This window comes from Artemia sp. Qi Xiang Cuo, chromosome 5, assembly GCF_049724085.1.
Source record: "Artemia sp. Qi Xiang Cuo chromosome 5, ASM4972408v1, whole genome shotgun sequence".
Lineage (NCBI taxonomy): Eukaryota > Metazoa > Arthropoda > Branchiopoda > Anostraca > Artemiidae > Artemia > Artemia sp. Qi Xiang Cuo.
The window spans coordinates 43,455,574-43,483,371 of NC_142798.1; the positions used below are offsets into that span (position 1 = coordinate 43,455,574).

General features: G+C 36.4%; 1 protein-coding gene across 5 annotated transcripts in view; it reads left to right on the forward strand.

The window, feature by feature from the left end:
- The first annotated feature begins 1,000 nt into the window (after positions 1–1,000).
- Rab35 (RAS oncogene family member Rab35) overlaps positions 1,001–27,798 on the forward strand; it is a 53,740-nt gene continuing 26,942 nt past the window's right edge. Inside the window, exons 1-2 of one of the 5 annotated variants that reach the window (XM_089089623.1) lie at positions 1,001–1,104; positions 25,185–25,288. In XM_089089623.1, coding sequence (XP_088945749.1) covers positions 25,237–25,288 — 52 coding nt within the window. In that variant the 5' untranslated portion in view covers positions 1,001–1,104; positions 25,185–25,236. Of the gene's footprint in view, positions 1,165–1,284; positions 1,304–24,653; positions 24,679–25,184; positions 25,289–27,798 lie in introns of those variants that run through there. The other 4 variants (XM_089089626.1, XM_089089624.1, XM_089089627.1 and 1 more) reach the window with 4 other exon arrangements.

Sequence of the window (27,798 nt, forward strand, 5' to 3'; positions counted from 1 at the left end):
TAGCTATATGTGGCTAATAAAATAATAAAAGGCCAATAAACTTTAGCTGCCCATTATTGTATGTAGAGGAAATTTTCGGCAGGGGTCTTTTTCAAGGGGGATTTTTTTTGGAGGGGGAGAGGGTTTCCACAGTAGCAAAATTTTTCGGGGGAATACGCCAAGAACCAATAATTATATGTTGAAAACCCAAAGCAATACGGAGCTCCATGATTTGCGTATGATACGAGTCTCGTAAATTTCTGCAACGAAATTTTTTTCAGCTAAGTGGAAAGAGGTACATATTTACCATCTTGATAAGAAAAAAAAATCTTGGTTTACATATTTCAGCAACATTTTTTAGTTTCTAATTCGCTTTAGTAGTAATGGCAATTTATTACTCCCCCCCCCCGAAAAAAAAGAAAAAACAGAGAGAAAATCAATCGGTAGCACACCAAAAGCATTGCTTGCGAGGGTGTGCTACTAACAAAACAAAATAGAATAAATAAAATAAAAAAAAAAAAAAAAAAACAAAAAAAAAAACAACAATTATAATCTATAATAAGCAGAAGGGTGAAATCGTGTAACACTAGTTTTTAAACGACCTTCTAACAGCGAATTATAAGCAGATACAGTTATTATCTTTTCGTTAATGTTTGCAATACAGTGTGCCCAATTACTAACCACATAAAGTCACTTTAGTGCGCAGTTAGTACAGATAATTATATTGGTAACTAATAATAATTTAAACAAATTTTTACTATTTCACAATTTTATTTTCATGAGCAGTATACCAACAGAGGATTGAACGTAATGACAGATATAGGCACCGGAAAAAAACAACACTAGCCTATTATTTCTACTTTTACCAGTTTTCTGGTGATCTACGAATTCTGAATCCATCCCACGAAAGCATTTTAGGTAGAAAATCGATAGATGCCTCTCAGGCCAAGAGCCATCTAGCCTAAATGGAAACTGCTAAAGATGTAAGAAAGATTTGAAAACCGAAACCGGTGTGGAAACACTGCACTGAACTTCTGCCATATCTATACAGAAAATATTAGTCAAATCAAAATTTTTCTGAAAGAAATGAATTGCATGTAGCCTAGCCCAAAAACTTTTATCTGAGTAGGTTATTAAAGACAAATAACTGTTCTACTCACCTTAAATACTTTGGGAGAATTGCAGGTGAATTAGGCTAAGCTTATTGTGTTTGACAGCTAAGTGTCACTTCAGCAGGTAGGCTAAATTGTTATAAAGTCTCTAGTATAGCCTACCGCCCAGGCAGTGGATAATTTCACCATTGTATTTTTCTGAATTTTTTTCAGTAAGTATGTGGGTAAAATTCTACTTTAGCTGCTTTTGGCTATCACATTTATAGTTTAGGAAAATAAAACTTTCAGGGATGGGTCTACAGGCTAATTTAGGTCCTGGGAAGGTATTTTGAAGTACCTATCTCTACAACTTTTCCCTCTATAGGGTCCTGACCTTTGCTGACCTTTAAGAATATGTGTTATTAAAGTGAAACCTTACAAAATAGATCTTCTGCTTAAGTGAAGTACAACAAAATTGTTTTCAGCTTCACAAATTTGCTCAATCCCAATATATGTTAAAGTTCTACCAAATCATATTATTGAGTTAGGAACAAAGTGAATACACCATTTGATGCCTTTTTTTATGCTGATCACAAATATAATGATCATTTCTATTGGAAATGAATTTCAGCCCCCCGTCTATATATACCTAACCCAACCTAAGCTAACCCTGAATTGGCATATATAAGGGGGGGACTGAAATTCATTTCCAATAGAAATTATTATTATATTTGTAATCAGCATAAAAAAAGGCATCAAATGGTGTATTCACTTTAGTCCTAACTCAATAATATGATTTGGTAGAAATTACCCAATTTATAAGGTTTGAAATATATACAAATGCATTTCCTAAATTTTGAAAAAAAAGTTATAGCCTAAAAAAAGTTATAAATTCTACTCAAATGACAGGGGACTCCACCCTTTGACTATTAGAAAAAATTATTTTATAAGCTTATATAGAATGGTACTATCTAATCTCTTTATAATTAAAAACATTTTAGTCATCTAGTTGGAAAAAACAATTCATTTTCCAACTAGTTGACTAATAGCTTATCCCCAGCAATACTTAATTTTGCCAACTAGCTGGAAACAAACATTGCACAAGAAAACAATTTATTTTCCAACTAGTTGACTAATAACTTCCCCCCTCACATCTCTAAGAATAGAAGGGTAAATTAGTTAAATCCCCAAATAAGGGTAAGATTTCAGTTTAGCAGCACTTCTCAAAAAACATGGTGATAAAATAAAAATAATAATGTTCTTGTTCCATCCTTTTTTTAATATATTAGTTGTTATCCTGACAACAAAGCAACCCTCCCTCCCTGAAGATCCCAGTCAATAAATACAAAACTAAAAGAAAATTCCAAAAAGTGGATGACAATTTGCTAGATGTTTCCCATAGAAATTGCCTACAGATTGTTCTGGGTACCCAGGTGACTGACCATATAGCAAATAGTAGGCTGTACAAAAAACGTGGTTCAATCCTACTTTTTTGGGCTATAATGAAAGAAAGGTTGAGGTGGCTAGGGCACATTTTGCAGGTGAAGGATGACAAATTGCCAAAGATTTTCCTTCTTGGCCCACTGTCTAGGGCTAAAAGCAGGTTGCCCTTGTCTAGGGTGAGAGGATGTCATAAAGAAAGATTGAAAGGAAATGGGAACTTCCTGGGAGGGGAGAAGTTACTAGTTGGAAAATGAATTGTTTTCTGGGGCAATGTTTGTTTCCAGCTAGTTGGCAAAATTAAGTTTTGCTGGGGAGAAGTTATTAGTCAACTAGTTGGAAAAATTAAGTTTGGCTGGGGAGAAGTTATTAGTCAACTAGTTGGAGAATAAAAGTTTTGCTGAAGCAACATTTATTGTCAACTAGTTGGCAAATTTAAGTATTGCTGCGGAGAAGTTATTAGTCAACTAGTTGGAAAAAGAAAGTTTTGCTGGGGCATCATTTATTGTCAACTAGTTGGCAAATATAGATTTCTCCTATAGGGATGGGCAAAATTTTTCAACTAGATGGCAAAAATCTTTTTAATTATAAGGAGACTGGAAAGTACCATTTCATATAAGCTTATAAACTAATTTTTTCCAATAGTCAAAGAGTGGATATCCAAATAACAGGAATTGCATTTTCAGAACTAAAGCCAGAGAAAAAGAAACTGATAACTGAAAATAAAGGTAAAGTGTTGTTTTGACAAAATTTCAATAGGTATAGACCTGTCATGAAGGCAAATTTCAGGACCATCTAGAAAGAGAAAGAGTGGAGGTAGGAACTTCAAAATACCTTCCTAGGACACACTTTTTGCCTGTAGAGCTATCCCCAAAAGTTTCTTTTTCCTAACCTAACCCCTTTCCAAGATACCCAAAAAGTAGCTAAAGTAGAATTTCACTGAATTTTGACTAGGCCTAACTGTAGACTAATGCCAAAAAGTTTTCCTGGATTGTTGTCATCCAATCCTAATGGTAAACATATATATCAACAGAATATTTTGATAGCTAAAAAACAAACTTACCTCCATAACTGGAATTCCATCCTGAACCAAGTATGACATTCATTTCTGTTGCAATCTTAGTTTTTAGCCTTTTACAGAGTAAATTTCTAGGTGACATTACAAATTAGCTAGGATAAAAGTGGAAACATCATTTGATGCCTTTTTTTATGCTCTTTCATAGGCTAATTTAATAATTGCTTCTGTTGCAAGTTGCATCTTGAGCCCTTAAAGGGACTCCAAAGGTATTTTATATGAATTAGGAAAGAGCATAAAAAACATCAAATGATGTTTTCACTTTCATCCTAGCTAAATTATATGGTCCACTGCAAAGTTACCATGAAATTTACCCATCCACATCCCCCTAATGTGTGTAATGTGAAACATCTAAATGAAGTTTTCACTTTCATCCTAGCTAAATTATATAGCCCATTGCAAATTTACTTGTTGTCATCCAATCCTAATGGTAAACATATATATCAACAGAATATTTTGATAGCTAAGAAACAAACTTACCTCCATAACTGGAATTCCATCCTGAACCAAGTATGACATTCATTTCTGTTGCAATCTTAGTTTTTAGCCTTTTACAGAGTAAATTTCTAGGTGACATTACAAATTAGCTAGGATAAAAGTGGAAACATCATTTGATGCCTTTTTTTATGCTCTTTCATAGGCTAATTTAATAATTGCTTCTGTTGCAAGTTGCATCTTGAGCCCTTAAAGGGACCCCAAAGGCATTTTATATGATTTATGAAAGAGTACAAAAAACATCAAATGATGTTTTCACTTTCATCCTAGTTAAATTATATGGTCCACTGCAAAGTTACCATGAAATTTACCCATCCACATCCCCCTAATGTGTGTAATGTGAAACATCTAAATGACGTTTTCACTTTCATCCTAGCTAAATTATATAGCCCATTGCAAATTTACTGGTAAATTTGCAGGTGCACAATATTTTTAGCTAGGATGAAAGTGAATACATCATTTGATGCCTTTTTTTATGCTCTTTCATAATTCAAAAATCACTTCTTGGTTGTATAAAGAAGTGATTCAAATCAAGAATCACTTCTTGATTTTATCAACATCTAATTGTATCTTGAGCCCTTAAAGGGACCCCAAAGGTATTTTATATGAATTATGAAAGAGCACAAAACAATCAAATGATGTTTTCACTTTCATCCTAGCTAATTATATGGTCCACTGCAAAGTTACCATGAAATTTACCCACCCCCAACCCCCTGATGTGCAAATATATACCCTGAATTGTTGACAGCAAAGTTTTGAATTGCAAAATTCAACTCTATTTTTGTCAACAGCATTTGAAAAACTATAAACATTAGGAAAACAGTTTATGTTTGTGCTGCCCAATAAATGAGGTTTGAATTGCTATAAATAAGTATTCTTGGAATATACTACTCTTGAACAACTTATTAGTAAACTAGTGATATGTTTTTGTGGCTACAAAAATCAAATACCTTTGGGGCCCCTTTAAGGGCTCAAGATGCAATTTGGAACAAAAGCAATCATTGAATTATGAAAGAGCATAAAAAAAGGCATCAAATGATGTATTCACTTTCATCCTAGCTAAATTATTGTGCCACCTGCAAATTTACCAATTTACCATGAACTTTACCCCCATAGGTAAAGTTCTATTTTACAATAGAAAATGGTTTATATTTGAGTTGCCTAATAAAGAAGATTTGATTTGTTATAAATAAGTATTTTTCGAATATATTACTTTTGAGAAACTTATTTATAAACTGGTGATATGTTTTTTAACCATTTTTCAATAACTTAACTAGTGTTGATAACTTCTTTGTGTGATTACAAAAATGAAATACCTTTGGGGCCCCTTTAAGGGCTCAAGATGCAATTCGCAACAGAAGCAATTATTGAATTAAGAAAGAGCATAAAAAAGGCATCAAATTTAATCCTAGCTAAATTATAGTGTCACCTAGAAATTTACCATGGTCCCTGAAGATGATACCTTTTTCTCTTATTTTAGATATTGCTTATATGCCTTTGTTCACAAACTTACATCCATAATCAGAATTTCATCCTGTATCCAAATATGAAATTTGTTTCTGTTGCAAATTCAATTTTAACCTAACCTTACCCAGATATATAGCACATATTAATTCGCTCCAAATCCTTAAATTTGCTCCAAGCTGCGATTTAAGGTAATTTAAGGTAATATTATAAATTTATTGTGTTTTTATTGATTCTTGATTTTGTTGCTGTCAATTCAATTTGATTGTAAAACTGGTTTGGTAAAATTCTAGTTTAGCTACTTTTTGCTATCTTTGAAAGGGATTAGATTAGGAAAATGAAACTTTTAAATTCCCTCCCCCCTTCGTCACCCAATTTTTTTTTATACATGTGTACACAGAAGCATGTACAAAGTGGAAGAACAAAACTAATATACAAATTCTTTGTCTTCCTAACAGCCTTCTTGAAAAAATTCAAATTTGAAATACAAGTGAATTCCTTTCAGGACTTTGTGATTTAGATGAGGGTCTTGATGCTGATAATCAGTTGCCCATTGTGCAGGTTGCTGATGATCTGCCTCCTATGTTATCAAGATATGAACAATGCAAGTCCCTAGAACAGAGTTTGCCCACAAGATGGAATGCAGCACTTTGTATGATGCAAAGTATTATTCAACACATGACCCTCTGGCAAGTGTTCTGTGCAAAATTGGGAAATCTAACTGTGGTCTAGATGATGAGGAATGTGAACTGATGCATGAACTTTGCTCTACTACTAAATTTTTCTACTACAGTAGAGGCTATTGAGAGACAATTCTTCCCCGCCCTAAATGTTGCCCTGCTCTGGTGGGGCCTCCTAATGGTCACCTTGAGGAGCAGCAGAGCAGCCTAATGATAGTAGCTGTATTTTGCTTCTGAAAGAAAATGTGAAAAATAAGTTTGACTTTTGCTTCCCAAGGGATGATCTCATGGTGACTGCCTGCACTTTTGGACTGTGAAACATTCAAGATAAATGAAATTGATGAGTGTCTAAACCTTCTTGATGGTTCACTGGCAAGAAGGGAATTCTTGTTCAAAATGGTTAAGCTTCTGGTGATGGCAGCTGACATACAGTACTTTATCACATCTCCTGTGAACTGCATTTGTCCATTTAACACTCCAGGTTCCTCCTCCTCAACTTGTGGTGAGCATTTAAGTGCAGTAGAAGTTCATTTGTACAAAGAGGAGAGGGCCCTCAAAGAGCCTGAAGAGAAGAGCTGTTTTCTGGTGCTGTCAGTGGATCAGCTACCCCAATCAGTTGTGTGAATATGGCCAGTGGGTTTTCTCAGAAGAGCAGCAACTCTAAATCTCTTCATGATCATACATGAAAAAAACGAGGCTGTTTGGTCAAATAATGTGTCAGGACAACGATGCAGAACAGGATGAAAATGATGATGTGACTTGGCGTCAAGTAGATTTATATCGGGGCTTGTCAGCCCATGCCAGGAGATCAAAAGATCCTGCCCTCTTTGGTGCAATCAATACAGCCATTGCCTTCTGGAAAAGATATTATACTTAGCTGCCATGGATTGCAGCTTTGGCAAGAAAAGCTCTATTGTTGTTGGCTACAAGTGCTGCAGCAGAAAGGGTTTTCAGGGTTGCAGGATTTATTGTTGCTTCTAAGCTCTATACTCTTTACTGCTAAGTTATATTTTGGTCCCACACTGTGGAAACAAGCTTATTTTTATTCATCATGACTACAAAGCTTTAAAGGAAAGTGATAGAGTTTATTTCTAGTTAAGTGTTTTTTTTTTTTGTTTTTTTTTTTTATTATTCTGACTCCTTAAACTGCCTGAGAATTGACAAAATAGAGAATTTAAAACTTAGTTCAAATCAAACTCTGAAATTTCAAGCCAGAATTAAAAATCTAATAATAAATAATACTTTTCTGTATAAGATTTTGCCTCTTTTTATATAAAAGCTTTTTTTTACAAAATGTCGCCTCCTTTTATTCTAACACCTGGGAACAAACTGTTCTTAAAGAACGACATGATGCTTACTTACTTAGGTCCAACCCATCCTCGTGGGACATTTTGGGGCCACTCCTCTTGCTAGCTCATGCGTAAGGGCTTGGTACATTGCCCTGTCTGGTGCAATTCGTGATAACTGGGCTATCTTGATGTTGTCAAAGTGGAAGTTCTCCATCCATCGTTTTCGTGGTCTGCCTCGTGGACAAAGCCCATGGAGGGATCCTTCAAGGGCGATTTTCAGGGAGCGGCTTGGCTCAATTTGCTTGACGTGGCCGAACTAGCGCAGTTGTTGTTCCGTTATTTTAATGAGAATGGTTTCAGTGGACTGGAGCCTTTGAAATACTTCCACATTTGTGATTCGGTCAGTGTATTTGATTCTAGCAATGTGCTGGAGGCATCTCATCCCAAAAGCTAGTAATTTTCTCTCGTCTTCAGTTTTCAGGGTCCATGTTTTGCATCCATAAATAACTATGGGGATTACTAAACTGTTGAACAGGCAGAACTTGAGTTTGTTGGATTCATGGACACTTTGCCAGAGGTTGGCTAGTCTTTGAAAGCTAGAGCTAGTAAGTGCAAGTCTATGTTTCATGTCAGAACTATGGCAATTATCTGAGGAGACTTGGCTACCAAGGTACAGGAAGTGGTCAACCATTTCAACCTGTCTCCCGCCTATGGTGATAATGGGCGGGTTGTCTAGTTCAGGTCTCGTAGTTACCATTACTTGGTCTTGCTGGCATTGATCTCCATCCTGAACGGCTTTGTGATATTGTAGAGTCTATCAGCTTGTGCCTGCAGTTCTTGTGTATATTTGGCTATGATGTCTATATCACCAGCATAGGCAAGATTGTCTATTAGGAGCCCTCCTATTGTTTCGCCATATTCTGTTAAGCTTTAGAGCTTAAATTAAATTTTAAATTACCTATTTTGTCGGATTAATTCAAATATCAAGCAGTTTAAGGTCTCGCTATCAATCATTTGGGTTAAAAGAATGTTTGTGAGAAGTTAAGATTGATATCTTGTCCTTATTTTCTCCGAGGTTCGGTCATGGTAAAAAAGCTAAAAAGGAATTGTGGACTGAATTCTGATAAAAACTGATATCAATTTAGTTTTCAAAACTTTTTAAAAAGAGCCGAAATAATTTAAAAATAGAAGAAACGCCGATAAATTGACGGCGCGCCGCGAAAAATTTGTTTTGTGACGCCGGCGACGCGCCGCCTCCGGAATAATTGTGTCCGCTGCTGCTGAATTTTATTTCGGTGCGGCTTCGGGGTCTACAACAGGCCCTGACAAAATATAGGTGACACTGTCAAAACTTCACTGAACATGTAAAACAGATGAGAAACAATTGGTGTAAAAAAAAAATCCTTTTTGTTTATCTGTTGGTTGTGTTGATTTTCGTTGTATTAATTGTGTATTTAGATGAAACCTCCTAGAAGCCAAAAGGAATATATTATGGATTCCCGGTGCTGTTTTTTGAAAGAAGTGTCAAAATTCAAGGGTCCTCTGACAAAAGCATAGTTGTCAAATTTGTGGGTAGTCTACTTTCTCAACAATGAGAGATTTTGATGATTATTATTTCTAATAATATTTCTCATGAAAAAAAAACATTAAAAAAGGTTTATTTCTTAATTGTAGTTTTACTGATTTGATGTTAGATGCTAGATTTTTCCATCATCTGAGGAACTGCGACTTGGCCTCATACTATGTTCATATTGGAATTGGTAAGATTCCCTCAAAGGTGTTAATATGTAGATGACCTACTGATCCTTGAAATATGTCATAGAAATATCAAAAGTGACCCTATTAAAATCCTACCCATGATTTGGACAAAGCCAAGAATTAGCATATGAAAGTAAATTCCACTAAGTCAAATATAATGACAATTAAACTTCTTAAAATTCTTGAAATCAACTCCTGTTTTCTTAAACCCTATCCCACCCAAAATGCTAATGAAACATATTAAACTCCTTGGTGGCACAAATTTCTGATAATCTTACCTAGGGCATGCATATTGCAAGGATTTGGGACTTTCCAGACAAAGGATACTCAAAACTAAAATTTTCAAAGTGGATTAAAATGGTAGATTAACTTTGAAATGGCCAATAAATGACAACATTTTCGCTGTGAACAACAAAGAAATCTTTGCTGGACCATAGAAGAAAGAAATCTTTGCTGGACCTGAGAGGAAGTGGGCCATTCCAGATAGAAGTTATAGAGAGACCTATATCACACTATTATTTCACACATAATATTATAGAGACCTAGGTCACACGATTACACTCCATATGATTATCCAATTTCGTCCCTATACTGGAGGCATTTTTTTTTCAGACTTTCCAGACAAAGGATAGTGAAAACTAAAATTTTTAAAGTGGATTAAAACATTTTCACTGTGAACAACAAAGAAATCTTTGCTGGACCATTAAAGCTGAGAGGAAGTGGGCCATTCCAGATACCAATTATAGAGAGACCTATATCATTTCGTCCCTATATATAGAGAGACCTATATAATTTCGTCCCTATATTGGAGACATTTTTTTTTTCCAGTTTTTTGCTTCCACTATCTGAATAGTGTTTTATACGTTACGTATTAAACAAAGTTTAAGAGAAACGAAGAAATAAAGTAAAAAGAATATGCATGTCGAATGTGCCAGGATCTGCCCACAAGCAATCCCCAAGTATTTTGACAGGTGTTGAATTGGGTTATGACTTACGTCAAAAACAGGTAATTCTTTTTGTTCTGTTAAATTTATAGGTGAAAACGCTCCAATTTAAGAAAATTGAAGTTTTGTACCCTTTTCTGATAAAACTTCAGACTTCTAATCAAACAGTTAGATTCCTTTAGATGTTTTTCCAACCTTTTTCAAACCAAAAGTCTTTATACTAAGCCTTTTGGGGTAGAAAAAGTGTTTTTTTTTTACAAAACATGTTGAATCATTGGTGCCTTTACTTTATTCTTTACTTTATACATCTCTCTTCTAAACCAGTCATAACAGCAATAAAAGAGTAATAACTTCCAATTGCCTATGAACACCTCCCAGGTGTAGATTTGAAGGAAACCATAAAAGGTTCTAAAAACTACTTCTAAAAAATCATAAATACTCACTTATTTCATTGCTAAAGGTCCATTACTTTGCCATACACCCCCATCCCCCTGCAAATGTATAGCTTTATGTATTCCTGTATATATTCCTCTTTATATATTCCTGTGATATTTTGCAATCGCAAAATATCACTCTTTTCTTTGCTGCTTGAGCAGTGCTCTTGTTGTGAAATATCCATGATTAGTAGCTGAAAAGAATAGTAGGCACAAGAAAATGGTAACAGCACACAGAAAATGTACTGTTTTAGCCATTAATAACACATGGTGTCAAATCAATATTTTAGTTGCTGGAAATTGTTTAGTCCTTATGTTTATGACCCGTGAAGATTGTATACTACACAATTTGTTTAAACAAATTAGTGCCTACATAAATAGTACACTGGTAACAATTCATCAAAAATTGCAAGTTATGCTCAGTTTATACTGATGACTCAAAAGTCTTGTAAGGAATTAAAAGGTCAGTGTATAGGCTATATAGGCTGAATATATAATGAACATTGATACAGATAAACAGCTAACAGAGGCAGTGGCTATAAAGACTAAAGTATGTCTTTATATCAAAAGAATATTATTTGTTTGGTAAACTGATTCATGAAGTTTTTAATAGATCTCAATGGTTACTCCCCAATGTCAAGGTAAACATAAAATTAAGAGTTGCTCTAAGTAATTTTATTTAAGGAAATCAATTGTAGCACCACCAGGTGCAACAATTAGTTCACTGTAGCAACACTTCACATTTACAAGCAACAGGTTATGAAGTCAGTTGCTTGGGTAGTGGACATACTGAGAGCTAGTGGAAACTATCAAACTTCTTGTTCCTCATACAATCACCAATAGACACCATATTGCTGCTGGTCCTTGTATTTCTACAGATTCTTCATTTTTAATGGCTCAGGATTCACCTCTATTTGAAAATAGAATAACTGACTCCATGTTTTCAAAGACTCATGGTGTAATTGTGTTTTAAAGACAGAGAGTGTTCAATTAATTTCATTAAGTCAGTTTGAAACCTATTGGGAAATAACTCTTGATCACAGTGTTCTATTAGACTTGGCACCATGAATACCAGCCAAATCCTATTCTATACCATCTGATTTTGTCAAACATGTTCAAAGTAATAATGCTATTATCATAATTAATAGTAGTACATCTGATGTGAAGATTGGCTTGGTATTTTTAAAACTAGGAAATACATAGAATTTTTTTATCGTCTTGCCTTACCTATGCATTCTACACCCGCCATATCAAGACCTGCATTAAGGAAAATATTTAGTTCAAAATCTGGAGAGAGCTCTGGAATTGTTCAACCAAGAGTTGTGGTTTCCCTGCACTGGTGGATTTTGTAATCTGCTGCCAGGGATATACCTATGTTTGAATGATTTTTTGGCAGAAAATATACTGTACTGTTTTTACAATATTGATTTTAGTACCCTAAGAATAAAGTGTAGTAATAAAGATAACATGTAAATTTCTATATTAGTAAGAATGTCTATATACACAAAAAAATGGACTTTTTTTCTTATTGAATAGTTATCTTCAAATGTTTCTTCTATATACAGACAATCATCAACAGCAACTAGAACAGGTAGGTCTGTCAGATATAGGCTATGCGCCTTGAATTAAAAAAAAAATCAGGATAACACTTGCTACAATAAAATGTAATCTCACTCTTATTATTCTCTTCATATAGTCACTGAGACTCCTTTGATTCATGCCATGAAATTCGTGTGTCTGAATTTGTTTATTTGAAGCAATTTCAGCAGTTATAGACATTGTTGAACCGTGGTCACTCTTTGTAATTAATAAATAAAAATCTATTGACTTATTGTCATAGTATGCACTGTCTTCCCAACACTGACATGAACACCATACTCTCTTGCTATTTAAACAATTGAGATGCAGAATTAGTTCCTCTTCCTAGTACATTTTCAGTTCATGTCAAAATCAATCTCTTGCATATAAACCAAAATTTTGTGAAGGGTTTATTACAATAAAACCAGGGTAGGGGCTTTCCCATTGTTCATGTTTATCATAACTGGGGCACAGGAATCACCTAGCATGTAATTCACAAACATGTCCATCACAAGTTAAACCATCCTTAACCTGAATTGCATTGCAAGATGTCAATAAAATCTAGTTTCATAGAGGTAAAGAAAAAAAAAAAAGAATTTCATATGTAGAATTTTTATTCAAAGAAAAAGTATACATGCAAAAAGAGAATTAGGATTATCATTGATTTTTCAATAGATGACTCTGTCCATTTTCTTTTATGTGATTGGCAAAGCAAACAATTTTTCTTATGCTAATAGTGAATCTTTAGGCTCATTCCATAATCTGTTCAATTACTTGTCATCCCATCAAAATTATCCTACCTTTTGTTGTAATGTGTATATTTTGTAGCTGATGTCTGCTTGACTACTAAACCGAATTTCTTAATAGAACACTTATTTTCTACATTCTATTGCTCCTGGTTTCTGAAGATTAATAACTCAGACAATCCAAACACCTGAAATTTCTCTTGTCTTGAGACCTGTCTATCTCTTTTTTTTTCTTTTTCTTCTTTTTTGTGCATGTTTTAAATGTTTGTTTTATTATTCAAGAAAGACTTCTTATATTTGAAATTTGAAATATAAAGTAGCGTAAGGGTGTCCAGAACATATGATCAAATTGAAGTCTAAATGAAGCAAACATGTTGTTTTTGTTAAGTTTGGCTTTATTGCAGCATAAATCACAAAAGTTAGAAAAATAAACATTTTCTAAAATAATCTCCAGCTTTATTCTGTGGATAATGCCTACTAACAATAGTCCAAACCAAAAAAATGGTATTTCGTTATTATTATTTTTTGAAAATCTTTAGTGATTTTCTTCTTTTATTAGCTGGGGTCTACTGCTCAGTAGGGGCCTCCCCCATGCCATTTAGTGCCTTCCCAGGTGGCCTCAATGCCCTGCAGATATTAAGGTACAGGAGGTGCAGATCAAGGGGGAATCTTATCCCTGGGATTCCATAATAGAAACTGGAGCACCCTCGGCCCAGGGGCCATAAATACAGGCGAGGAGGGAGAAAAGTCCCTTAAATGTACACTCAGCAGGGCCCACCAGCATATGGACACGTCCCATGAGTTACATACCTTCTTCAGGCCCCCCACTGGGTTCTTAATTACGAAAAAGTTCATATTTGTCTTGTCATCAGCTGGAAAGCACTTGCGGTTGCTGTCTTTCCTTATAAAGGACAAGCAAAGCAAATGTGCAAGAGTTTTTTAGAACTTTCTGAGCTCTCCCATTCAAGCAGGGATTTTCTTCCATCCGATAAAGTAGTATGCAGTGAGGTGTGGAAGAATGCCTGTTGAAGGTAGAAAAAGTTGATGCCCTAACTTCAGGAGTAGTGCCAGAACTGCTTACCTGGTCGTTTGCCGCCATATTGAAGAGAAGTCGCTAGGTCAAAGTGCCCTTCAGCATTTCTGGTGCCTGCAGCTGGATGATTTGAATCCTGAAAAAAGAACAATCAACTTTGTGAAAATGGTTGGATTTATGCCTTTCCATGTGAATACTGAAGCTGCCAGTGACAAATGAAACTTGCTCCAGCTGGAACCGAGTTGGCCCAAGGACATGACATGATTGATGTTTTATGGAGCTTGGTTTTTAATCTGAAAAACCATCAAGGACGGTTTTTCTATCCTTGTTTCAAAGATAGTAAAAGCAGCTCTCTGCATGTTGTATAGGAACGCTGACGTTGAATGTGATTTTTCCAGGTCAGGATGGATCATGGCAGAGCTATAATCTGTACCTGGAAGCTGAGCAATCTAGACAGGCTGAAGAGGAGTCCAGAAGGAAAGAAGAAGAAGAGAAAAAAAGAGGATGTTATCCGAGAAGATGACCATTGGACACCTGGAAAAAGAACTGATTGATATGAAGTCTGAAAAAAGCCATAGATGCCAAAGACTTTATAGAATAAGCCTCACACAAAGTATGATCAAGGCTTTGAGCTGGACGATGCGCAAAGAAGATGAGGCAGCCAGAGAGGCTGAGCGGATACAGAGTAGGGTAAACAAACGAAAGTCGTTCTTAATTTTGTCATATTTTGCCAAAAGGAACAAGTAGAGTGGAGTATTTTGTACTGTTGTATTTTCTACGGTTGTATTTTGTACTTTTATGCAAATTCAAAGCATTTAACTGAACTCATAAAAAAAACAAAAAACAAGAAGAATATGTGCACCAGTTATGAAAACAGCAACTGCCAATTTTTGTGTCCATGGACAGTTCCCGAGGTGCACATATCGTAAAGTTAGGTTCATAATTTGTTCATAGAGAGCGCAATCAAAAGTTCATATTTTTGTGGTCAAAAGTTTATAAAGTTCATATTTTTGTGGTCAAAAGTTTATAAAGTTCATATTTTTCACAAAAAATCTAGTGGGAGGCCTGCTTGTCCCAGCAATGGGTTAACTTGCATGGTGGTACAGAACATCATCATGGGAGAACCCTCTATAGGAAGATAACTGCAGCAGGGCTTGAGATCCAGATCTATGAACAACAGCCTCTGCAGAGGGCTACCTTGCAGACAACTCTATTCCCACTTAAGGAGTGGCAACCCTTGAGGAAACTATAGCCTAGTAAATGACGAAGCTTTTGAACAGGATTCTGATTAATGGATAATTGTTCTGGGTTTGGTCTGTTTTGGTGGGTGTTTTTGGGCTGAAAAATCTCTTCCTAGCTTATTTATCTGCTATGGGTTGGCTCCCTGTAGTCGCATAATATTTGTAGGCATAAATATATAATGAGTCGGAGGGAATAGGCTTGAGACTGTCTGTGCACGATTTTGACTCTTGTTGATAGAAGAGCATCACAAGTGCTGAAAACCATGTTGTGACCAAGATTGGCCCAGGATTTCTTAAAGCCTCCATTTGATTGGAGGTCCCAGGGACTTCTTGCTGTCTGGTCTGGGCACAGTTTATAGAATTATCCAGTAAGTTTATCGCAGATCATTTCTGGTCTTCATTCTCGGTACGAACAAAAAGCTCCTCCCACTTATCTCTACATTAGCGGGTTAGTCTGTTTCCGTCAATCAATGAGAAATGGTTACAAAGTGCATTATTCGTAATAGCGGGTTTCCACTTGTTTCGTGTCCAAGAGAAATCTGACTTGTCTACCCGTGAAAAGATCTAATGCCGCTTATGTTTATATCTGCAAAAACGTTCTCTGGAGCACTCGCACCTTGGTCCGGGTTTTTATAATGGGTGAGATAGGGTATGATCATACTGCTAATTCTATAAACTGTGGGTCTGGGCTAGCTTAAGTGCTTTGATGTAGACCTGAGAAGATGTGTTGGTGTCTGTCCTGCACTGCTTCTGGGACCATTCCTTTTCCTGAGGCCAAAATAATTCCCATGATTTTATGAAAGAATTGAATTCAGGAAGAATTGTAACTTGGAATGTTACAACGTTAAAAAACAACTATTGTATCAACATTTTGACAGACGAATTCAGACGCTTTGAAATGGACGTATTAGGAGTTTCATAAACTCACATTCCAGGAATAGGAAACATGAAATTATATGATATAGAATTTTCATTACTCATGCAGAAAGGATAGGATATATACACAGACAAGTAGTAGGGCTCATGATGAGGAAGCTACTAAGTCCTGTTTAGGTTGGGAAGGTATTAATAATAGATAACTAATTGCTCTTTTTATGAATAAAAATTGCAGGATATCAGCCATAGTAGTATGTGCCCCTGTAGAACCAGCTGACAAAGATAGTAGTGACTCTCATGAATTTTAATTTGTTACAGGAATAAATAGACAGTGTCTTGGGTAAAAATATGGTGTTTTAATTTGGAGATTTGGTACTTGTATGATATACCCCTTACCTAATATTCTTCTAATATGTTTCTCTGATGCTCAATACTAATGAAATGTATCAAAGTAAGATAAAAATATAATTCTTTATATACACATTTGGGCTATATATTTGCACATTAGGGGGTGGGGTAAAGTATAGCGGGTATGCATGCATAATGTGTTAGGTACAATCATTCTGCAGATTATGTAGTAAGAATTGATTTTTAACTTCATACTGCCCAAATACTTTACCCCCCCTTAATGTGCAAATATATAGCCCAAATTATGTGTTTTCCATCTATTCTGTCACTTCTCTTTATCTTGTCTCACACTAAGCTGGAAGAAACTAATGAAAAAAAACCGGTTCTATAATGCGCCAATGAATGAACAACTTGAGTGGTAGGGGGCTTATCATACAAGTACCAGAGATTTTAATGCCAAGGTTGATAGAAATAGGGATAGATGGTATCCTAACTTTAGTAAACTTGTATAGGAAAAGAAAACAGTAATGGGTACAGATTGCTGCAATTTTGTAGGTATTCCAATCTAGTTATAACCAATACAGTATTTGATCATAAAATGGCCTATAATTTAACATGGTATTCACGTAAAGGTAAGACAGCTAATGTTGTTGATTATGCTATTGTAAACTGAAGACTAGCAGGATCAATACAAGATACTAGGGTATAAAGGAGTGCTGTTATTGATATTAAAAGTAAAGATCATCATCTAGTAGTTTCAAATATTAATTTAAACCTGATATCTCATAAGGATAACTACCTTCCAGGAAGCTATGACATTGGTAGACTCCAGGATGAGAATTTGAGAGAAAATTGCCAGGAACAGTTGAATACTAAGCTGAAGAGTTTAAAATTTGACATTGAAGAAGGTGGATGGAATAATTTTGGGAAAATAATTTGCGAAGTTGCTGATCGTGCCTTAGGGAAGAAAGTTTGGAATGCAACTAGGAATATTAGTTAAAATGCTTTATGTTTAACAGATAGATGGAGGGGCTTGTACAGGAATTATCTGATTGATAGATCATATGACAAAATGAGGAATGTATAGAAAGTGGAGAAAGTATTAAATTATGAACTAAACAGCTGTGAAGTGAAGGCTATGGATAAAATTGCCATCGATTCTGTTGATAGAAGAGCTTTAGTAAAGGTTTTATCCTTGTATGGTATACCAGACAAATACATTAAAGTCATTAGTACTATGTACGAGAATAACACTGCTGCGGTTAAGGTAGGAAATGAGGTTAGCAGCTGGTCTTGTATTAAATCAGGAGTTAGGCAGGGTTGTGTTCTATCCCCCTTTATATGGATTATTTTGATGGACTTTGTTTTAAGGAGCACAGGAAAGGCAATGGGAGACCACGGAATCAAATGGGGAGGAAAAGGTCTCCTGGACTTAGATTATGCTGATGATTTAAGCATCCTAGATGAAAGTGTGAGCAAAATGAATGAAGTTTTAGAGGTTTTGCGAGTTCAGGGTGCTACGATTGGTTTGAAAATTAATGTTAGGAAGACTAAGTCACTAAGGCTAGGAATAAGTGAAGATAAAAAGGTGACATTGAGTAACGAAAAAATTGATCAGGTGGGAAGCTTAACATACCTTGGTAGCATTATTAGTAAAGATGATGGGATTAGTGAAGATGTTAAAAGTAGTACAGCCAAGGTTCAGGGTGTTTTTCTGAGTTAAAAAAAGTTTGGAAGAATAGAAAGATAAGTCTGCAAACCAAGATTAGAATATTAGAAGCTACTGTGCTGACAGTGGTCAAATATGGCTCTGAAGCATGGACGCTTCGAAAAGCAGATGAAGATTTGCTAGATGTTTTCCAGAGAAATTTCTTAAGGATTGTTCTGGGTACCCAGCTGACTGACCGTATTTCAAACAATAGGCTATACAAAAAATGTGGTTCAATACCGCTCTCTAGGGCTATAATGAAAGAAAGGCTGAGGTGACTAGGGCACGTTGTGCGGATGAAGGATGACAGATTGCCGAAGACTGTTCTTTTCGGCCAACCGTCTAGGGCTAAAAGGGAAGTAGGTCGTCCCCGTCTGGGGTGGGAGGACGTCATAAAGAAAGATTTAAAGGAAATGGGAACTTCGTGGGCTGGTGTAAAAAGGGAGGCTTTGAATAGATTGGGGTGGAGGAGGAGCGTGCATATTTGTGTTGGCCTCAGGCGGCTTGGTGCTGTGGTGAGTTGTTAGTAGTAGTAGTAGTATATGGAAGATGCAGCTAGATGGCATAATAATAAAATACTGTACTGGTATGTTAATAAATTGAGAGGGAGTAATCAATCTGGACTTGTTCCAGTTAAAGATAGGAACGGGGTCACAATCAGTGATAAGGAAAGAGTTAAAGAGGGATGGGCAGAACATTTTGAAAATTTGTTTAACCAGGATAGAATATAGAATCATAGAATCATTTTAATGAAAAACAGCTGTCATAGACACATTAAAAAAAATGCACTAAACGGCTCTTTTTTTTACATGAAAAATTTTTTACATAAAAACACTTCTCTACATTTTATTAAAAGCACTTGTAAAAAAAGGAACAAAGGAGTTACTAAGTCTGTTTGTGTGGCACGAGACGGGCACAAGTTTGCTTTTGCTTCTGGTATTTGCGCGGACAGGCATTTCAGGTGGTAATATTGTCCTATGTACAGGACTAGACAATAAAAACTGGCCAAAACGAATTATCAGCTGAAAACGGCGATCGCGAAGGCTTGGTATTTCAAGTGACTTCAGAGCGGAGCTATAATCTACATATTTGTCGCAAAGAATGATCTTTACAGCTCGTTTCTGGATCCCCTCCAAATCATCACTTAAGTAATCTATGTGATGAACTTGTGGGCCCCAGACGGGACACGCGAGTTCAAGGAAAATAGAGGTAAAGCCAGTTAAACCAGGAAAGTTTGTGACACTTTGGATGTAAATGGAGATTTATTCTGTGAGGAAGAAACTAGAAGGATTCTTAAATATGGTGGCGATGAGGTTAGAAATAAGTTACTGAGGGTTATGAATATGATTTTTGAAAAAGGGGAAGTACCTACCCATTTTAGGAAAACCCTAATTAGACCCTCTATAAGAAAGGTGATTAGTGTTAGTGTGGTAATTTTAGAGCTATTAGTATGGTTTCTTTAGGTAGCAAATTAATTAGTATGCCGATACTTTTTAGACTTAGAAAATCTGTAGACAAAGTTTTAAGAGAAGAATAGTGCAGTTTTAGGAAGCGTACAGGATGTGTCGACCAATTTTTTCACAGAAGAACTTCATAGAAGAACTTTAATGGCTTAACGACTTTAACGTCTTTTCCTTGTATGGTATACTAGACAAATGCATTAAAGTGATTAGTGTTATATACAAGAACAGCAATGCTGCAGTTAAGGTAGGAAATCAAGTTAGTAGCGGGTTTTGTATTAAATCAGGAGTTAAGCAGGATTGTGTTCTATCCTCCTTTATATAGATCACTTCGATAGACTTTATCTTAAGGAGCACAGGAAAGGCAATAGTGGAGGAAAGATACGGAAGAAAATTTGTCAGACCTCGGGGAAACTGCAACATAATTTTTTTTTTTTACACCAAAATATCTAGAAAAATCAGCTAAATAACACGAAAAAAATCCACCAAATACCCCTTGCACAAGTGTCCCAAATTTACCCTTGAAGGGGGAAGATGAGGGGGGAAATTGATTTTTGTGTTTATAAATGTTTTGGAGTTTAAATAGTCGTTTCCTATCAAATCAAGCATGCTGATTCCAAATCTGAATACAGGTTTTCATTTTTCCGTACCTTTATGCCCATTCCACCTATTTAAGACCTAAAATTAAGAGGTTGTCGCATTTTTTGATTGTTTCCTATGAAATGAATGGTGGCGAATTCGAAAGTAAAGTTAAAAACTTGATTCTACGTAGTCAAGTACCTCATCTTACCTAAAACAGTTGTGAAAATTGACCTATATGAACTAGTTATATTAATCATTTCTGGTCAATTCACCATTTCCTATCAACCTAGGACGGGCGCCTTAGAATATGAGTCTCAAACAGCTTAATTACAAACCAGTAATCTAGAATCCTCTCCCCCCTCCAGTTTGCGATTGCCATTCCTTAGTGCGATTCTTTAGCTGATCTAATAACTGGGTTCAAGGATATATAAAAGGATTTTGCTGTTTTATTTACTCCCGAAAAAAAAAAGACAAAAGAATAAACTGACATCCACAAGTATTGAGTAGAAATATTTTGTGCGATATTGTTTAGAACTATGTTTCCAAAAGAGTGGGTAATCATTTCTGATTTTCAATGATTTTCTGATCTTCAGTGTTTATTCTACAGTTATGCATGCTAACGAGCGCGCTAGTCGAGCTGGGAAAAACTCTAGTCATTACCTTCGACAAACCGCTTTACCGGAAGGCAAAGTGTACCGTCGATGCAGAGCCTGCCACAAGTGCTTTAAGAAATACTATTGTTGTCCTATGTTGATTTCACACCCGCATCAGTTTCCTAGGAGCCATTGGCTTCCTTATGGTTGACGTGGGACTTTTGGAAATCATAAGTCAAGTATACGCGCCTACACTGGGCGAAGTATGTTACAAGGCAAAACTGTCTCTCGTGCTGTGCGAGGCCATGGAATGTTGGAGATAGCCATTTATGCGAACCTTTTATCATCAGAACTGAATAGCAGAGTTTTTGATGGCAATGACGTGCTACCAGAACCCCTTGAAAAGGGAAAACAGGCGTACGGGTCGCTCCTTGAGGGAGATACCATTGACAAAGCACAGGTGTGGGAAGCAGCAGAGCTCATTCATGAAATGTTTCATAGTGAAAAATAACCATTATCCGAGTCCCGAACTGCCCGTCTTTGGCTTCAGTACCTGGCCCTGCTTGGAATCTTGAGAAAGAACCTGAAAGCTGAACGAAGTGGCAATTTTGAGCTTTATCTACAGTCTTTGTTAGAAATGCCTCCTTACTTTGCTGCTTCTGGGCACAATTTTTACACGAAGTCTACTTGGCTGTTTGTGCGGTCGATTTTTCAGTTGAGGAAAGACAACCTAGGATAGACTAGATACGTGTTCATCCGGAGCACTGACAACTATTGGATGGCACTTTCTCCTGAGTTGATGATCGAACAAATGTTAATGAGAAGTATGAAAACTCGAGTGGTGGTCTGACGAGAGATATAGGCATGACTGAATTGCAGCAGACAATTAGGACATCTACGTGCCTACTTTGGTTCTCATTAGTGAACGCATGCAGAACCTGACTGGCCTTGTAGATTTGAATATTGAAAATCACGCAGAAGTGGTATCTTCGAGGAAAGCTAGAGATCTGGTGGACATAGAAAAGATAGTTCGATGTATTGAGCACCTAGAACCCGTCTGTCACTATTTACAGCGGTTTAATGGGTTTTCTGTTGTCTGCACTTTGTCATCTGTAAACGTAGACAATGCCAAATCTATGCAAGAAAAGATTCTGAAGGACATGGAAGCAAAAGAAATTTTCAAATATTTTTTTAGGAGAAAGGAGAAAGACGTAACTATGGCTGAGAATTCATCTGTGGTGATGGATAGCGAGAGAGAAATTGTCGAACTAGCTCTAATCTTCCAAAGTCCAGCCGCAGTGGCTAGCACCAGATGTTCTGACTTGAACGAAGTTTTGTCGTTTGAGCTTTGTACTTTTCAAACATCGCTCTTTAGTCCGTTCGAAATGATAAGGACAGCCAACAAGGCATCTCTAACAAATGCACTGATGAAAATTGATGGGATCGGTCTAGTGACATTGCCAACCTCCCAGAGTTTTGAACGGTGAATGGCCAGTCTACAAAATACCGTGGACTGCCGGATCCACATACTCTAAGGTGGCAGAATGTAAGGTGATCTCTTACGTAGATTATGTCAAAAGACATTCCGGCCAGGCAGTGGTAGTTTTGACTCTTACACTGATACACCAACGACGAAAAATTGCATACGGCTGAAGAGAACCAAAGGTTTGTTGTGTCCAACGATTGAATTCTCTCCTAACATGAAGATCGTCAAAAGTAAGGAGGAATTTCGGAGAAGTCCCAAAAATAAACAACGCTTCATCAACCTACTAACTAAGAGGCTGGTGAACTCAGGATGTCAAGTTATACATGCTCAGGATTATGCTGATGTCTTAGTTGTACAAATTGCATTCAGTTGTGTTGAAACTTTATCGACCAGTTTGATTGGGAATGATACCGACCTATTAGTACTTCTGCTGTACCATGCCAAGCTTGATGCATGTGATATCTCTATGCAGACAGATAGGCGGGAAAATAGCCGACGAGTGTATGACATAATAAGGATCAAGAACAAACTAGGAGCCGAAGCAGCAGAAAATCTACTCGTTTGCCACGCAATGTCTGGCTGCGATACAACATCTAGACTTAGCGGCGTAGGAAAGCCAGCAGTGGTTTCCTTGTCACTTAAAGATGGTATTTTTAAGAATGCTTGAAAGATCTTCATGTCACCAGGGTTCAACCACCAGGAGATCACCGAAGCTGGAAAGAAAGCTTTGCTGCGCACACACAAAGGGAAAAGTAATGAGGAGACCCTGAAGGATGTCCGGGTGCGGTTATTTACTATGCAGGTTGAAAGTCCAGAGGCTTTCGTTCAGGCAGAGCGGCTTCCGCCAACTTTGGCTGCCGCAAAGTACCAGCTTTTACAGGTGCTATTTGCAAATAATAAAGTGGCAAGAGACGGCCACTTCGCTAAAGCCCAAAGAGTGGGATTGGTGCCTCTTCGTCACGGAATATGTATCTTCCCATTATGACAGATGCTTCACCAGCACCAGAAGATCTTCTGAAGATGATGCGGTGCCAATGCACCAGCGGATGCAAGTCTCTCAGATTCAGCTGCCGTCGGAACGGTTTCCCCTTTAGCTTCGCCCGTGGGGGGGGTTTAAATGGGGGTTATGTGCTAACGCTGCAGCAAGACAGGATGAGGACGATAACAATGACGAGTAGGAAGAAGAATTAGTTTCGGTCTGTGCTTTAAAATCAAAATATTTTTGTGATTAATTTACCTGAGTTATAAACATCCTTTTTATGACTGATCTTAAGTTTTAATCTCGATTAAAGAATTTGTTTTCAAGAAGTTTTACTTATCAACCCCTCATATTACAGAGTCCTCAGAGGTGGAAATCAGGTAAATAGTAATAAAGAAAAATGCTTTTTGACCTCATATTTGGCAATACACTACTTTATTTTGTATAAAATGATTCTTTCGTCAAAGGAATCTGTCAAATAATTATCTGCGTACTTTACCCATGCTTCCTCCCATTCCATGAAGGTGAAAATTGATACCTTGATACGGAAAGCCTGATTTCTAACTTCATATTCGGATTCTTCATGCTTGATTTGTTTTTTTGAATAGTGTTGTAATTTTCTTCTTGTACTATGTCTTTTTTTTTAAATCATGATTAGCTAAGAAATGTAAGCACAAAATGGATAAAACTCTAGTTTGGGTGATGTCCTGTGGTTATGCTGTAGGTTGGATCTCAGCTTGGTAATACGGGACCCAGGGTTCAAACCCAGTTATAGCTATACACTGCATGGGCAATGCAAGAACCTTGGTAGTCAAAAAGTATTGTTGATCCAGTACGATAGTTTAGGGGCATTTTGCTGTCTTGGAAAGTAGTTGAGTTAAATGAATGCAACTCCCAGGAATGCATCCATAGCCCTAATAGACTCATGGGAAGACATTTTGAAGCACCTACATCCCCTCGTTCTCCCTCCAGAGTGCACTGACCTTTGATGACATTTGACAATTGTTGAAATTATAAAAGTTTAATGAAGCAGAGCAACCCTAAAGATATTTATTGGGAAGAGTTCAAAATATATGGTGGCTATGGGGTAAAATCCTATAACTGTAAAAAAAATGAACTCGAGAAATATTATGTATTTTGAATCAATATGAAAGGAAAATTCTCTTATGTGTATATTTTTTAATCACAACTTTTTTCCTTTTTTAGGAGCTTTGGTTGCTGTTGGCATGGGCTACTATGTACTTAAAGTTTGTTACCATGTTTTGTTTGATGAACCCATTATAAAACATAACCATCCTGGAATTTTTGGCCAATATTATCAGTTTAAAATGCCCATCAGTAACTCTAAGAATATCAACCTGAATAAAATAGAGATCAAGCAGTGACGCTTCCTTTTCAGGTTACCTGCTGTTTATGTTTGTTTTTGTTTCTTTTTGTCACAACATCTGTACAACTCACCAATTTTTCTAGTTCACTTTTCTGGTAAGTATTGGATGCGTTAATTGACAACTTCATAGTTATTTTAAATTATGTGATCCTAAGAGCATTTCTCAGTACATATCTGAAGTGTCAGAATCTGCTCTATATCCATTTTGTGTGTTCACATATTTTTTTATGTTCATGAGTCATTAGTTTTATCTGAAGACTTTTCTGGTTGCACTTTTTTTTCACACATCAGCCTATAGTGATAGGTCCACACAGACCTAAGCATAGGGAGAAGGGGTTGAAAATAGTAGAGCCTTTTCAGGCCAAAATTTCTAGGGGTGTTTCTTTGGAGTTATCTTATGAAGAGGGGTATTTTCCCAACCCTCTTTGTGCAAGTACACATAGTTACATAATATATTCTCATATGCTTTGTATTACATTCTTGTTAATTAATAAGCTGACTTATAATATATCTTTCAGGTTGTTGAGCTAACTCCACTCTTCTAAAGTAAGGACAGAAAGATTAATAAGCATGGCAAAGGACTATGATCATTTATTTAAGCTACTTATCATAGGAGATAGTGGTATGTAGTAATTATTTTATTATTCCATAATAATTACACGTTGCTAAAGAAGATCATGACTGCACCCAGTACTTTGTTTTGCTGCGAGGGTATGCAATTGCAGAAAACTTTTTTTTTATGGCGGGGGTTTTACATAATTAAATAGTGTTTTTTTTTTTCATTTGGATTTCAATACCTTCATTCTCTATAATAGAGTTTTGTATTTGAAGGTATATAACGAGCGCTTAAACAGTTTTTTTTTTTTTTCAGTTTATCAGTTTACCAAGATTTATCCGTTTCAGTACAATTATTCGTCATTTTCAGCCAAGAGAAAGGTGGAGGGGGGGGGGGGTGGAATTTGAACATAAATGCACTTGAATGTTAATTTGTATATGAGTTCTTTCTACCTAGCTCTATAGCATCATGTCTGCTTTCCCTATAGTAGGTCTGTGGTTTAGTTCAGGATGGAACCACTTTTTTTTTAATTTGTTTGTTTTGCTTTTATGGCAGAAACTTGCAGGAAAAAGCAGGGAGATGTCAAAATGGGATGAGGAGATTCTTTTCAAGGAAAGGCAAGTAGCTGGTAGAAGCGGAAGACACTAAATAATTAGAGATATCATAGCCTACTATAATTGTAGTTTTGGCTTGCATTTGATATTCGTCTAAGATCCCAGTGTCATTTTGTTTTTATCCCAGAGACCTTGGCAGGCCTTATATGACCCTGCTCATACCACCCTAAGTATAAAGTGACCCTTACGAAAAAGGGGACCAATCTAACATCTCAATTTTTGGAGTTCTTGGGAAGGGGAAATCAATTGATAACGTCCTTAAAAATACCTAGAAGCTCTGCTAAAACAAGGAGAATAGCCGCTTTGTTCGTGCATATGAAGGATATTTGGGTTCAATTCAATTTATTCGAATAAAAACATAACACAAACATCAATAACAATAAAGATCCTAGAAGAGAACTTGTTAAGGACCAAAGAAAGAAGAAAAAAATTAAAATAACACTGAAAAAAAAAAGATAGAATAATAAAACATGGGTAATTAAAGCTAATTGGTTAAAAATTGAAAGATTAAATTATATTATCAAGTTTTGTTACATTTTTATACAGCTTGCAGAAACTTGTGACTAGTTCAACACTGGAGGGTATTTTGTTCTATTGAATAATGGATTTGTAAATGGGAGATTGTTGGGCAGCACTAGAAACGCATTTAGGAATTATAAATGATCTATTGGATGAACGGAGACAGCGGGATTCTTAATTATTAATATTACAACTGTTTAGTAGTTGAGGAGGAAGATTATTGTGGACAGTCGAGTAAGCAAGTGATAAGTTTCATTTTTGTATGATTTGATCAAGTGGAGCTATGCCAAAATCTGAATACAAATCACGGGTTGGATATAGACGGGGAAGCCGAAAAACTGCTTTAATGGCACGGTTTTGGGCAAATTTGAGTTTTTTAGTGAAAGACCGGTTATATTTCCCCAAACTGATCCGCAATAAGAAAGGTAAGGAAAATAAAGGAATAATAGAGGGTAACTAGGATGTCAGGAGGAAGAAAATAATTCACACGGCTAATCATAGCTACTTGTCTCAAAATTATTGCTGTGATGTAAGAAGTATGATTAGAGATGGACAAGCATGTGTCAATAAATACACCAAGAAACTTGGCAATCTCAACTTGTGGGAGGATGTCGGAGGAGTACTTGAGACCAAGAGCAGATTGAATTACGTCTTTGTTGTATGGGGTTCTGAATAATACTTTTGGACTCTTTTTTTGCTATTAATGGTCATGTTATTCGTAAGGCACCACGCCTGGACTCTGTTCGGAAGGACTTGGGCAGAGTTTATTTTCGATGGTAAATTGGTGCCGGTGATGAAGAAGTTGCTGTCATCAGCAAATAGTGCAGGATACACAGAAGGGCCCACGTCCATAATAACATCATTGATATATAGTAGAAGCAAAATAGGGCCTAAAATAGAGCCTTGCAGGACAACCCTCTGAGCAGGTAATGGCTGAGAGAATACTCCACATAAGCACATACTCTGTACCCTTCCAGATAGATAATAGTCTAACCAAGAGACGGGAACACCACGAATACCGTAACTATTTAATTTACTTATTAAAATACTATTATCGACCGTGTCAAAGGCCTTAGAAAAATCGAAAAACAAACCCAATACAGTTTTTTTTAATGTCGAGTTGTGAGCGTATGTGGCGTCACTTAGAGCATGAGAAGTGCAAAATATCGTCCTAAAGCCATAGGGGTGTAGAAAAATCAAGGAAACAGAGTGCTGACTGTCAAACAGAAAGGGAGACAGACGTCTGAAGATGATTCTCTCGAGCACTTTGGATATAACAGGGAGAATTGAGATTGGACGATAATTATCTATCTCAGTTGGATCGCCCTTTTTAAGAACTGGGATAACAATGGCTGACTTTAGTAAATCAGGGAAAACTCCGTGGGTTTTAAAGATAGGTTGGCAATATGCATTATGGGCTCGCAAACAAAAGGAGATATGGTC